General features: G+C 52.0%; 1 protein-coding gene across 1 annotated transcript in view; it reads right to left on the bottom strand.

Moving 5' to 3' along the window:
* Positions 1–9,090, bottom strand: part of LOC125355687 (proprotein convertase subtilisin/kexin type 9-like) — an 11,401-nt gene extending 2,311 nt beyond the window's left edge. The window contains exons 1-10 of the mRNA XM_048352125.1: positions 8,860–9,090; positions 8,171–8,362; positions 7,111–7,285; positions 4,190–4,332; positions 3,844–3,982; positions 3,483–3,679; positions 2,653–2,836; positions 2,108–2,281; positions 1,726–1,874; positions 696–864 (exon numbers count right to left, since the gene is read on the bottom strand). Coding sequence (XP_048208082.1) covers positions 696–864; positions 1,726–1,874; positions 2,108–2,281; positions 2,653–2,836; positions 3,483–3,679; positions 3,844–3,982; positions 4,190–4,332; positions 7,111–7,285; positions 8,171–8,362; positions 8,860–9,090 — 1,753 coding nt within the window. The remainder of the gene's footprint in view (positions 1–695; positions 865–1,725; positions 1,875–2,107; positions 2,282–2,652; positions 2,837–3,482; positions 3,680–3,843; positions 3,983–4,189; positions 4,333–7,110; positions 7,286–8,170; positions 8,363–8,859) is intronic.
* Between the last annotated feature and the right edge of the window lie 2,430 nt (positions 9,091–11,520).

Genomic DNA, 11,520 nt, shown 5'->3' with positions numbered 1-11,520 from the left:
TCTTGTCCTAGCTGCGTGGCTTTAGGAAAGGCACTCAGCAACTTTAGCTGCAAATGGAACTTGGGCATGGGCTACACAGTGAGTGCTTGTGGCTCTGCCAGCTTTGCCAGAGTCCAGGCTGCCAGGCCAGCAGCCACATGGAGCTCTTGTGATAGACAAGACTCCAGCCACTGGGCTCAGTTGACTGCTACTAACACAGCTAGATTTGAATCCCACCTAATCCTTACTATTCCAGAACCTTTAGACTCCCCAGTATTTAGCTGGCCAAGCATCAGCTCCTGAGCTGGGGATTCCAGATAATTCCCACAGCTTCTCAAACTCTTCCTGGCACCAGCTCCATCTGAGCACGGCTCCAGCCCAAGAACCACCGTCCCTAGCTCCTATGTGCGGCCTTCACCCATGACTTCCTGACACTTCCTGGTGCAGGTTTTTTATAGAGCGTCCCCAGATCAGAAAAACATTAGAGTGATGCTTGATGACAGTGGCCACCAGAATGCATACTGTCCCAGGGTAAACGCTGAGCATTTTTGATGAAGAAACTAAGGCACAGGGCTCATAAGAAACTTACTAGCTACTGTGTGGCCGATTGGATTCCACCCCAGCTGTGCCCACTTCTGACAGGCCTGACCTGCGGCTCCCCACCCACGCAACTTGTGAAGACCCAGTGCCCAAGCTGGAGACCATCTGTCACCTACCTGTGAGGACATGGTCAGGATGTGGGCAGTGGCTATAGGTCTTCATCCCCACCAAGGCTGGAGGAGCTGTGTGGATGCTGCAGTTGGCTCTGGGGAGCAGGCAGCATCTGGCCACCGCAGAAACATGTCTATCTCCAAATGATAGACAAGCATGCCTGTTCCCTAGGATCTGAGTCAAAGAGCAAAATGGGAACTTGTTGAGAAGAGGTTTTGGGAACTGCAGAACCTAGACTGAGAGGGACCCAATTTGTAAGTTCCCAAGTTCTCAGCACTGGTTGTCCTGCCCTCAAGGCAGGCTTTCTTAACAGCTATGACTTCTTTCCAACAATGACAATGGCTTTCAAGTGGAGACAAGAAGACCTGAGACAGCAGCACAGAGCCTATGGCTCCGTGGCCCGCCAGCCCTCTCCTGAGAAACCTCCCAGCATTGACTACTAGGCAGAAATGGTCTCCTGCCTCACCACCCAAGCCCTCTACAACTCCCAGGGCCACTTAAGGTCTGGGAACTCCATCAACTGCTTCTGCACCTTTGAGGTTCCCAACTCACAGAGCCTTTGTCATCCCAACCTGAGGGTCCTAGCTGTGGCTTTTCTGTGGGTATGGGAGGAGTAGGAAGAGTGCTAGCCCTGGGAATTGAACTCAGGGTCTGGGTGCAGTCCCTTAGCTTTATCACTCAAAACTGGCACTTTATCACTAGAGTTGCAGCTCCTCTTCCAGACTTTTAGTGATTAATTAGAGAAAAAGAATCACATGAACTTTCCTGCATGGACTAGCTTTGAATCATGAACCTCAATTTTCAGCCTCCTGAGTAGTTAGGACGAGAGGCATAAGCCAACAACACCCAGCTTGGAGATGGCTTTAGGCAAGGCAGAGAGCCTAAGCCACCACTGTCCTTTCTTTCCTATGAGCCTGAGGTGCTGTCTGTCCTGAGTGCCCTGGGAGCACCTGGCCTTTCCCAGGCCTTTAAGGTTTAGATAGGGACTGGAATCCAGAGGACAGAAGACTAGGCACACAGAGTGGAGCAGCTCACCCCCACATGCTCGCCCTCCCGATTCCCACTCGGGGAGAAACTGGAGCAGCCAAGCAGCTCCTCTTCTGGGTCACATTGAGCCTCAGCAGGGTCTGCCAGTGTTATGCTCCAGGGTGCTGACCACACAGTTCTGCAGAACAGCTGTCCACCTGCAACAAGGCCAAGAGTAAGGAGGTTCTGAGGGTGCAGGACACCTAGGAACTCCAGAGAAAGCTTCCATCCACTTCAATACCACATGAAACTTTTAGTTAAAACATCAGTGTTGTAAAAATGTCCTATCTGAGGGTGACAGTCCCTCTGTAGACTGGGTTGGGGATTGTCACCATCACAGAGGCCTCTCACACCCCTGGCTAGCCTCTGCCTACCCACCTGCCCTGCTCACCTGTTTCCTGGGTGGTGTTGGGCAGAGCGGCCACAAGGTTGGGGGTCATTACTCGTGCTTCCTCAGGGAACCAGGTGTCATTGATAGCGTTGTTGACAGAGTAGTGGATCAGCCTCTGCCTCACCTCAGCCACAGTGAGATTTGGCTGGGCAGTGAGCATCAAGGCTGCGATGCCTGATGGGGGAGGGAGAGGTCAGACAAGGTGATGACCTGGCCCTCCCTCCTGTCTGGAAACTCCTTTTAGGATACAAATGCACACACATACACACATCCTGTGCTCTTCCCAAAATGAAGTCACCTGCCATCCTTTGCTTAATGAAAGCTAGAAAGGGAGACATCTTGCTCTCCTACCTCAGGCCTTGGTATTTGCCATTGTGTGCACCAGGTGACCACCTATTTATCTCCCCAGACCCCATTAGTGCAAAATTGCACCATCACCATCAGGTCTGCCCATTTGGTCCTCCTGCTCAGAACCTGGCATTTGGAGGATCTGGCCAAAGGGGCTTCTGGAATCCTGGTGGCCCAGACAGTATTTGGTGACTCACCAGCCACATGGGCAGCCGCCTGTGCAGTTCCGCTCTTCATTACATAGCAAATGTCACAGTCATTGGCAGCACTGACAATGTTTTCCCCAGGAGCAAAGATGTCCACACAGGAGCCATAGTTGGTCCCCAGAGGTCCCTGGGTGAATGGCTGGTTCTGGGAATCAACAGCTCCTACTGTGATGACCTGGAATTTGGCAAAGAGTTGAGGGAAAGGGTGGAGGGGCAGACTGATCAACTCCTATGTACCTGTATGAGCCCCATGCAAATATCCCCTCTTGGAAAAATCTGGCTCCTGGGCACAGCCCCAGGGCTCCCACAGGATGCAGACAAAACACCCCTTGCCCCTGGAGACCAGTCTTAATTGGGAGACCAACAGTAAACAATGTGCTTATCAGGAAGCTGGAGTACTGTGGAGCAATCCACAATGAGGCAGGCTGGGTGCAGAGGGTTTTAAATCAGCATCTCTGTAAGACCATGTGGAACTAGAGTCTGAAAGTTTGTGGGGGAAATAAGGTGGCAGTACAGCTGATTTGCTTCTGCACCTTCCCCACATTCCAGGGCACAGAAATTCTGGAAGTGGGACACCTGTCTTCCCCTTAATACTGCCAGGCCAGACAAGCTCCACAAAAAGCAGTGGCTCTGCAAATGTCAATCAGGAGGGGGGAGGGTGGCAAAGATGGCAGATTTGCAGAAGGGACATAGTTGGTGGGAGGGGCTTTGAAGGCAAGGTAGAGCTAGTCCAACTGGTTTATTGTCACACTGGGGTAGGGGTGCTGGGCCTCTGACAACTTGCTAGGAGAACATGTGCACGAAGCCCTGTTGGCACCTACCTCAGGAGACGATGCTGGGGAGTAGGCACAGGCATTTCTCCGAAAGTTGCCTGCTGCGGCCACCAGCACTGCTCCAGCCCTTGCCAGGCGCTTGCAGGCACTATTGATGCTCCTACTGTAGCCACTCACCAGGGGCAGCAGCACTACCATCCGCTTGGAGGGCTTGGAGACCAGCTTTTTCCAAATAAACTCCAAACCTGAGAGAACAAAGCCAAGATGACTACGTGGAGAAGACATGCTGCTCTCCTCCAGCCCCTTGCCTACAAAACAGCAGTGATGGTTCTCTATTGTCAACCAGATGAGCCAATCAATGGTGGGTCAAATGCATCTGGCTAAAGTGGCTGTGGGGGTCTGCACTCACCCATGAGGATCCCGCTGACCGTGCCCTTCCCTTGGCAGTTGAGCACAGGTATGCTGTGTATGCTGATGTTCTTGGCAATGCCGACACTCTGCCCACTGACCAGTGCTGCCAGGTGGGTGCCATGGCTTTCACAACTGTCCTCCTGTTCCACCAACACAAGAACTAGATGAGAAAGCCGCCTACCCCATGATTTCCCAACAGGTCCCAGATGGACTGACAATGCCACCCTTCCTCCCCTACAATTGAGGACTTGGGATGGACAGTGATGTCTGGGGAGGGGCCACGGTGCTCCATGTCTGGTGGTCCTCACCTTCCTCCAGGATGGGCTTGGGGAAGGGCAGCTCACCTCTGTCCTGGGTGTGCTGGTGTTCAGCCACTCCTCCTCAGGTACTGTCTCAATGTTAGAGATGGTGACCCTGTCCATGATTTCCACATGATTAATCTGGATGCTCGTGCCCAAGAGATACACCTCAACAGGGTCGTCTTCATCTTCCCAAGGTGACATGTGTTAGAGGAGAAAGAGGAGAACCAGAAAAGCGATGTTATATGTGTTCATATGTATCAATGGTGTCATGCTCTGAGAACCCATTTTGAACACTGTTTTAAGGACTATAGATAAACTCAGTCTTCCAAAAGTCTTCACAAGCTACCTCCTAGTGGGACCATTTTATTGACCAGGCCAGTGAGACATACACATAGAAAGCTATTCAGAGCCATGTAGCTGGCCAATGAGAGAGTCAGGAAACTCCAATAGCATGCTGCCACTTACTGAGTCTTGTTATCAAGTCAGGTGGCCCAGCTCTACCTTGAGCTCTGTCATTGGCTGGGAGCAGCCCAGTGGGCAGGGCCTCAGTTACCTGCTCCTCCTACTGGTTCTCCTGAGGCAGAATTACAGCAACATAAGCTGTGTGGTTGCCCTGGTGACCAACTAGAACTGCAGTTCTGGTGACCAAAAATTCAAGATCAAGAGAACAGCCATGCTACATTCACTATGAAGGTTCTGGAAAAGAAGCCTCACTGGCTTCGTCCTCCTTCTTCTGTTGGCAGCTGGCATTCCTTGGATTGTGGCCACCTCACTCCAAGTTCTGCCTATCTCCTCATAACCTCTTAGTCCCATTCCATTCTCTTACAAGGTTTGGGTTTGAGGATAACAAAAAGGCTTGTCACCTGTGCCATGTGGCCTCTCTATGAATACTGAGCCTGCCCAGCCTGCTTTAGACCTGTCCATATGGTACCTGCTCTACCCTGTCCTAGTCCAACAGCTCCTAAAAAGCCTCCTCCATCCAAGCCTTTTAGAAGACTCTAGAAGGTGCTCCCCAACCCTGTGCCCAAGTCCTGTGGGGAGGGGCAAGGCCATCATAGACATTCCTAGGGGCCAGGATGGGGGGCCTTTCTACTTTGAAGAGACCATGTATACTTTGGACAGCTAGTCACCAGTGGCTCCAGAAAAGATATGGCACATTTTTAGACCTAGTTGCAGGATAGAGGTGTGACTCTAGTGGTAACCTAACAAACATGAGGACCTGCATTCAAATTCCAGTACCACCACCATTCCTTATCTGGAAGAGAGGTCTTTGCATGTGAGAGATCATTCCAGATGGATCAGTGACCCTAAATCAATTCATAGTGGCCTCACACAAGAATGGTGGAGAAGGAGAAGACTGGGCACACTGTCTCATATCTGTAATGGCTGCTGTTTGTGAGTAAGCAAATGAGTGGAACAAGTCCACCCCAGGTAAAAAGTTCACAAGACCACTTCTCAACCAATAACTAAGCTTACAAGAACACGGCTGTCATCCCAGCTCTTCAATAAGAATAACAAAGAGGATTGTGGTCCCGGTTCTGAGAAGTTATCTGAAAATAGTTAATGGATAAATGGCTCAATGCTAGGGGACTTGCCTAGTAAGCGTGAGGCCGAGTGCAAAGCCCAAGACTGTAAGGGAGGAAACAAAGAATGATGTTGGGCACAAGTATCTCATGTCTGTAATCCTAGCTACTCAGAAAGGAGGGATCTGGAGCATGAATGGTTCCCAGCCAACCTGTGCAGAGAGGTCCTCTAGATTCCATCTCCAACTAACTAGTAAAAAGCCAGGCTAAAAATGTGGCTCAAGTGGTAGTGTGCCAGGGTGAACTAGTAAGCTGAACATATGAGAAGCCCTGAGCTCATGCCTAATATTACCAATAATAATAAGTAAGTGCACAAAGAGAAAGAGAAATGGAAAATGAATGGTGAGAGGAGAAATCAAGAAATCGCAGGAAGATGTGGAGATGGGGCACAGGCAGGATGACAGCCCATCAACACCACCTGCCTTCCAAACCTGAAGGCCCTGCCTGTCCTTTGCCTCCTTGGGACCTCTAGACACTCAGTGAGGAGGGCAAGGCTGGGCACTGCCTTCTCACAACTAAGGGAAAGGCCCACAAAGGGAGGAGATTCCTCTGATCCTGAGATCCATGGAAAAGGAGAAGGGGTTGGGTTCACCCCCAGATCTGAGGCCCAGCACTGCATCGTCTTCAGATCTGCTCAGGTTCATCTAACACTTCACAGTCCAGCCAGAACCCCGGGTCCTCTCCCAAAGCATGGGCCCGTACTGCCTTCCCCAGCTCAGGGTCACTGTGAGGCCCCACCAGTCACAGCCATCTTCTTGATCCTGTCCTCCACCTTCCTCCTAAAGGCAGAGGGAAATGTGGGCAGAGAGGCCTGGAGACCAAAAGGAGACCAGAGACCTAGAGATGGGAAGCTCTGGAGAGCTGGTCATGTTTTGAGGACTGAAAGTTATAGAGACCAGAGACTACATCACAGTCAAGTTCAGTCTCCTCCTAAGGCAAGTGTGACCTCCTAGAGAGGAGGTGGGAAAATAATTACATAGGTGGTTATTCAGGCACCAGTGGCTCAAGCAGGTAATTCTAGCTACTCAGAAGCTAAGATCTGAGGATTACATTTTAAAACCTAGCCTGGGAAGGAAAGTTTGTGAGAGTCATATGTCTAATTAACGAGCAAAAAGCTGGAAGTAGGGCTGTGATATCTTTGAGCAGAAAAAACTAAGGGACAGCACCCAGGCCCTGAATTCAAGGCCCCAATGAAGAAGAGAAGGAAGAGGGGGAAGAGGAAGAAAAAGAAGAAGAAAGGACCTGAGGCAAATGTCCCTGTGTTGTGCACAGAGCACCTGGAGGGGGTTCAATCCCTAGTTGGTGAGGAGAAGACAGAGAGAAGGCTGATCAGGACCCAGTACAGGGAAGAGATGGTGGCCATGGAAGTTATGGTCTTACTTCTGTGGTTGAGGCTCTGCAATGGGTCCCACTCAGGAGAAGTCTGCCCCATGTTCCACGTGCTGATCAAAGACTGGTTCCACAGAGGAGAAATCAGCTGTGGGCTCCACAGGAGGCTTTGTGCAAAGGCAAAGGAATCCTCCTCAATGTATGTCACCTGCCTCAGCTTCAGGACCTGCAGATGCCAAGGACACAGAATCTCAATTTCATGAGCTTCTTAACCAGCAGCACCCGGCACTTGACCCAGCTGATTACAACAGTGCCCCCAGCCCGTCCCATTGTATCCCCTCCCATGTAGTCCCCACCCACGGACCAGACGACAAAGCCAGGGTCCTCACTCCTCTCCTAGGCTTAGGAGTATGGAGGAGCTGGGACTGGTGCTCCCACAACGGGTAGCTGAACCCCACATGAGTGGCAGGAGGGATTCTGGCTTCCACATCTCCTTTGGGAGCCAGGCAGTGCCAGTTCTAGGCAGGCTGGACAGTGAGGGGAGTCCTTGTGACCTGGATTCCATGTCCAAATCAGGATGTCAGTACCGGCCGCCCTGTGTGTCCACTCTCTTCCCCCATCCTTCTGTCTTCAGACCACAGGCCCCCTGGTGGTGGCTTCTGGGTGCTTAGCCAATGGGGGCAGGGTGAACCAGCAGGAATTTAGGGGCAGAGTGTGTGTGCTCAGCCCCCTCCCTGCCCTAGAGCATAACCCACTAGTGCACCATCCTCAGCAGTCCCTGACCTTTCTCTCACCTTAACTGTGGGCCTAAGATGCAATGCACCAGCACAAGGACACTGGCCATGTGAGCCACCAGTTGAGAGCACAGCAACACCCCATGGGGATGTGTGGTCCCTCTGCACTGGGATCCCTCTTGCTTCAAATGAGGTTGAATGCATGATGTAACATAGGAGAATTAGTCAGGATATTGAGGAAGCTGCCTGAGGAGGCTGGCATCACTGAGCTAGAGACCCACCAGTACTCAGTGTCTGCTGTCCCCTGAGTACCCTCCAGAGGGCACACACAGGCCTCTCCCCAGCCTGGGGAAGTACAAGCCTGGGCTGGGGCTCACCATGTCCAGCATCCCCACATTGTCAGACTTCATCAGGATACCAGGAAAGCTGTCTTTGAAGACATGCAGCACTTTGAACATGAAGCCCTGGCTTGCAGCCAGGGCCTGCAGGCTGCGGACAATACTCTCCATCTCCTGCCTCTGAGATTCCATGAACACCACCAGGTAGGTGTCAGGCACCTTCCAGGAACTCTGGAAACAAGGGAGGAAAAGGAGCATGAGGACATCGAAAGAAAGACTCGTCCCTGTCTACAGATGAAGTTAGAGCCAAAGAGACCTAGGGCATAGACAGACTACTAATAGTCACTGAATCAATGGGGCTCAAACCCCTCTACAACACACACAAAGCCCCTCTGACATCAACCACAAACAGATCGACACACTTCCAAACATGGTGTCCATCCCCTAGGGGAACTGTGGGTGACACTCGGCACCACTGTGAATGTGCAGTGAGCTCTGGCCCCATCCCAGCCACTCCAGTGACCTTCTGCCTCTAGGCACAGCCAGGCACTGTAGCAAACCCCTGCAGCTCCAGCTGTCCTAGCTCCGCACACAGTTCCTACAGTCCCAGGGCCATGGCAAGCCAGTGCCCAAATGAAGAGAAGGCTCTCAGGGATCTTCACCTCAGACCTTCCCTACACTGAGGAAAGTGAGGCCAGAGAAGAAATGGCATCCACATGGGTCCTCACTTCCTCTTCCTCACACACCTCAGAACTCCGGTACATGATGACTGTAGGCCAGTGGTAGATATCCCACGGTGGGGTAAGCCTCGACTCTTCTCTGTCTTGGTCCAACTCCTCTTGGTCTCCAGAGAAGTCTGGCGGCTGTTGGGCTCTGGCTTTTGCAGGGTTCAGCAGCAGCAGCAGCAGCAGTAGGGGCAGCAGCGGCCACCACAACCACCCTGAGCCATAGGAGCCCATCTGGAAATGAGGAGAGATTTGCGCCCTGGCACTAACACCCCAAAGCCTTGACCTGTGAGGACCAAGGATGCAGCCAGGCACAGTAGTCGGGTAGTGTGGATTGCCCCACCAGGTTCCCACCCAGAGAGGCGCCCTGTAGTGCCTGGCCACAGCCCAGTACCTCAAAACCAGGTGAAACCTAGAGTTGCTGAGTGCTGTACACTGGGAACCTGGGACTGTTCCATCTAAATAAATACTAATGCAGTCCAACCCACTTCACACACACCCGCAGGCCTGGATCATCAGGTTTCTGTGTCATCCTGCCCTCCACACACAACAGACTGTACTGGCAGGAAGGGTGGGCGTGCAGAAATAAACATCCCCAATCCTAATTTAGATGGACACCAGCCGGGGCTCTCACCTGGAGTTCTCACTAGCCCCTCCCACCACCCCCTCAGGGCTCCCTCTACTCTGACTGTGACTTCACTCAGTCTGATGGCAGAGTCCTCACTTCCCTCCCACCCCCTCCCATCGCCTTACTTATCACCCTAAACAGTATGGATCCCCCTCTGGACTCCACCCTTCCTTCTGCTCCCTGCATTCCATCCCCTCCTAGGCCTCCGTGAAGAGGGATAGCCTGGGTTTCAGTTCCAGTGTACAGGAGCTGAATTTAGAATCTGGGAGGATGCCACAGAGATACAGTCACATCTCAGTGTTGCAAGCCACTGAGTTGGTAGAGATTTATTTCAGGCACATGTGCAAGAAGCCAAAGGGAAAATCATCCAGAAAGCACCTACTGTGTGCCAGGCATAGGATGAAAGGGGGGAATGGCAGCCCAGCCCATGGGGCTCTCCCCAGTGGCTTTAGCACGATTGGCAGATAGCAGAAGGTTCTCCATGCTGGACTGAGACCTTGGGGTTTCACAGCTGATGCCCTTCCTATTTGTTGGCAGAGCCTCCAAAGAACCACAGGACCAGCACTGCACAATCACTGAACCAGCACCATACAGCACTGGACAGGATGGGTGAGGGGACAAGGACCGGTGCACTAATGCCTAAGCAATTCAGCTAGCTACTGAGCTCAGCTCACACACTCAGGCCTCGCTAAGGCCTGCCAGGGTGTCAGAGGCCCTGGCCTGGCTGGCTAGGTGATAAGCAGCTGTGGCCCAGCTGCTGGCAGCTGCCAGGGTCTCTGGGCAGCGCTGCACAGGACTCAGTTCACTCCAGCTTCTGCTCTTAGGGAGGTATGATTCAGGACTCTGGTTGCAAGGTGTGCATTCACTTAGCTCCCCTCCTTCCAGCATTGCTGTCTGCTGTACTGAAGCTTTCCTCCCGTCTCCCAGAGTGTCTGATACTTTTGTTTGCCTTCACTGCAGCCTTCAGTAACTTGCACACTCATCAACAAGGGGCAGATTTTAGTCTGTGTAGGGTGGAATAGTTGCCAGCTGTTAAAAAGGATGAATTAGCTGTTTCTCATATATTGATAAGAAATAGGTTTATACCAATAGCTTTCAAACAGCATGCTATGAGCTGGGCATGACTGGTGCTAAATACACAGGTGTAATCCTAGTACCTAGGAAGACTGAGATCGGAGGATTATAGTTCAAGGCCATCCCAGGAAGACAAATCATGGATGGAGGGAAGACACTCAATTAAGAGGTACATACATTCCAGCATATTTGTTATAGACAATGTTCTCCTGTGCAGACAGATGAGGATGAATTGGAGTGAGTCTCCATGTCTGCATTCTGCAGTTCTGACTTGGGATGAACAGGCGTCAGGCAGCCGCCTCCCCTCTCTGTGTTTATTCACATCTCAGTCAGACATGTCTGCTCTTCTGAAGCATCTAGCCCTGCCTGAGGGACACACTGAACTGGGGTCATCTCCCTGTTTGACAGATGGAGAAATTGAGGGCCAGCTAGGGAAATATCTTATCAACATCACAATGCTAGAAGCAAGGCAAATCTGATTTTTCCAGCAGTTTCTTAGGAGCCCCAAGGGATTGGGCGGGGGGAAGGGGGTGGTAAAGGTTGTACCTTGCCCCTAGAATCCACAGGCTCTTCCTTGGGCTGATGGAGCTAGAAGAGGCTGGAGGAGGGGGTCTGTGGCTCGGTGCATGAGTGCCCAGGTTCAATAAGGGCTGGCAAGTAGGACAAGCTGCCTGCATCTCTAACTGTCCGAGAACTGTCTCCCTCATGAGACTATGGACTTGATAGAAGAGGAGCCCTGACTGGGTCACCTTCGTGTGCTCAGCACCAAGCCAGAGCTTGATATGTACTTTAATGACTGATTAGGTCAATGTGGGCACTGTGTCCCAAGCACTGTTCTGCATGCTGGGTTACAGTGGTGAAGGCGATGGGCAGATGAGGAGTGTGGAGACGATGCCAGCTGGACAGCAGTGCTGAGGGGAGGGTACTCGCATTGTGGGCAGGGAAGGAAGAGCTGGGCTTGG

The sequence above is a fragment of the Perognathus longimembris genome, chromosome 7 (assembly GCF_023159225.1).
Source record: "Perognathus longimembris pacificus isolate PPM17 chromosome 7, ASM2315922v1, whole genome shotgun sequence".
NCBI classification, from domain to species: Eukaryota; Metazoa; Chordata; class Mammalia; order Rodentia; family Heteromyidae; genus Perognathus; species Perognathus longimembris.
This window is presented reverse-complemented; position numbering and strand designations above follow the sequence as displayed.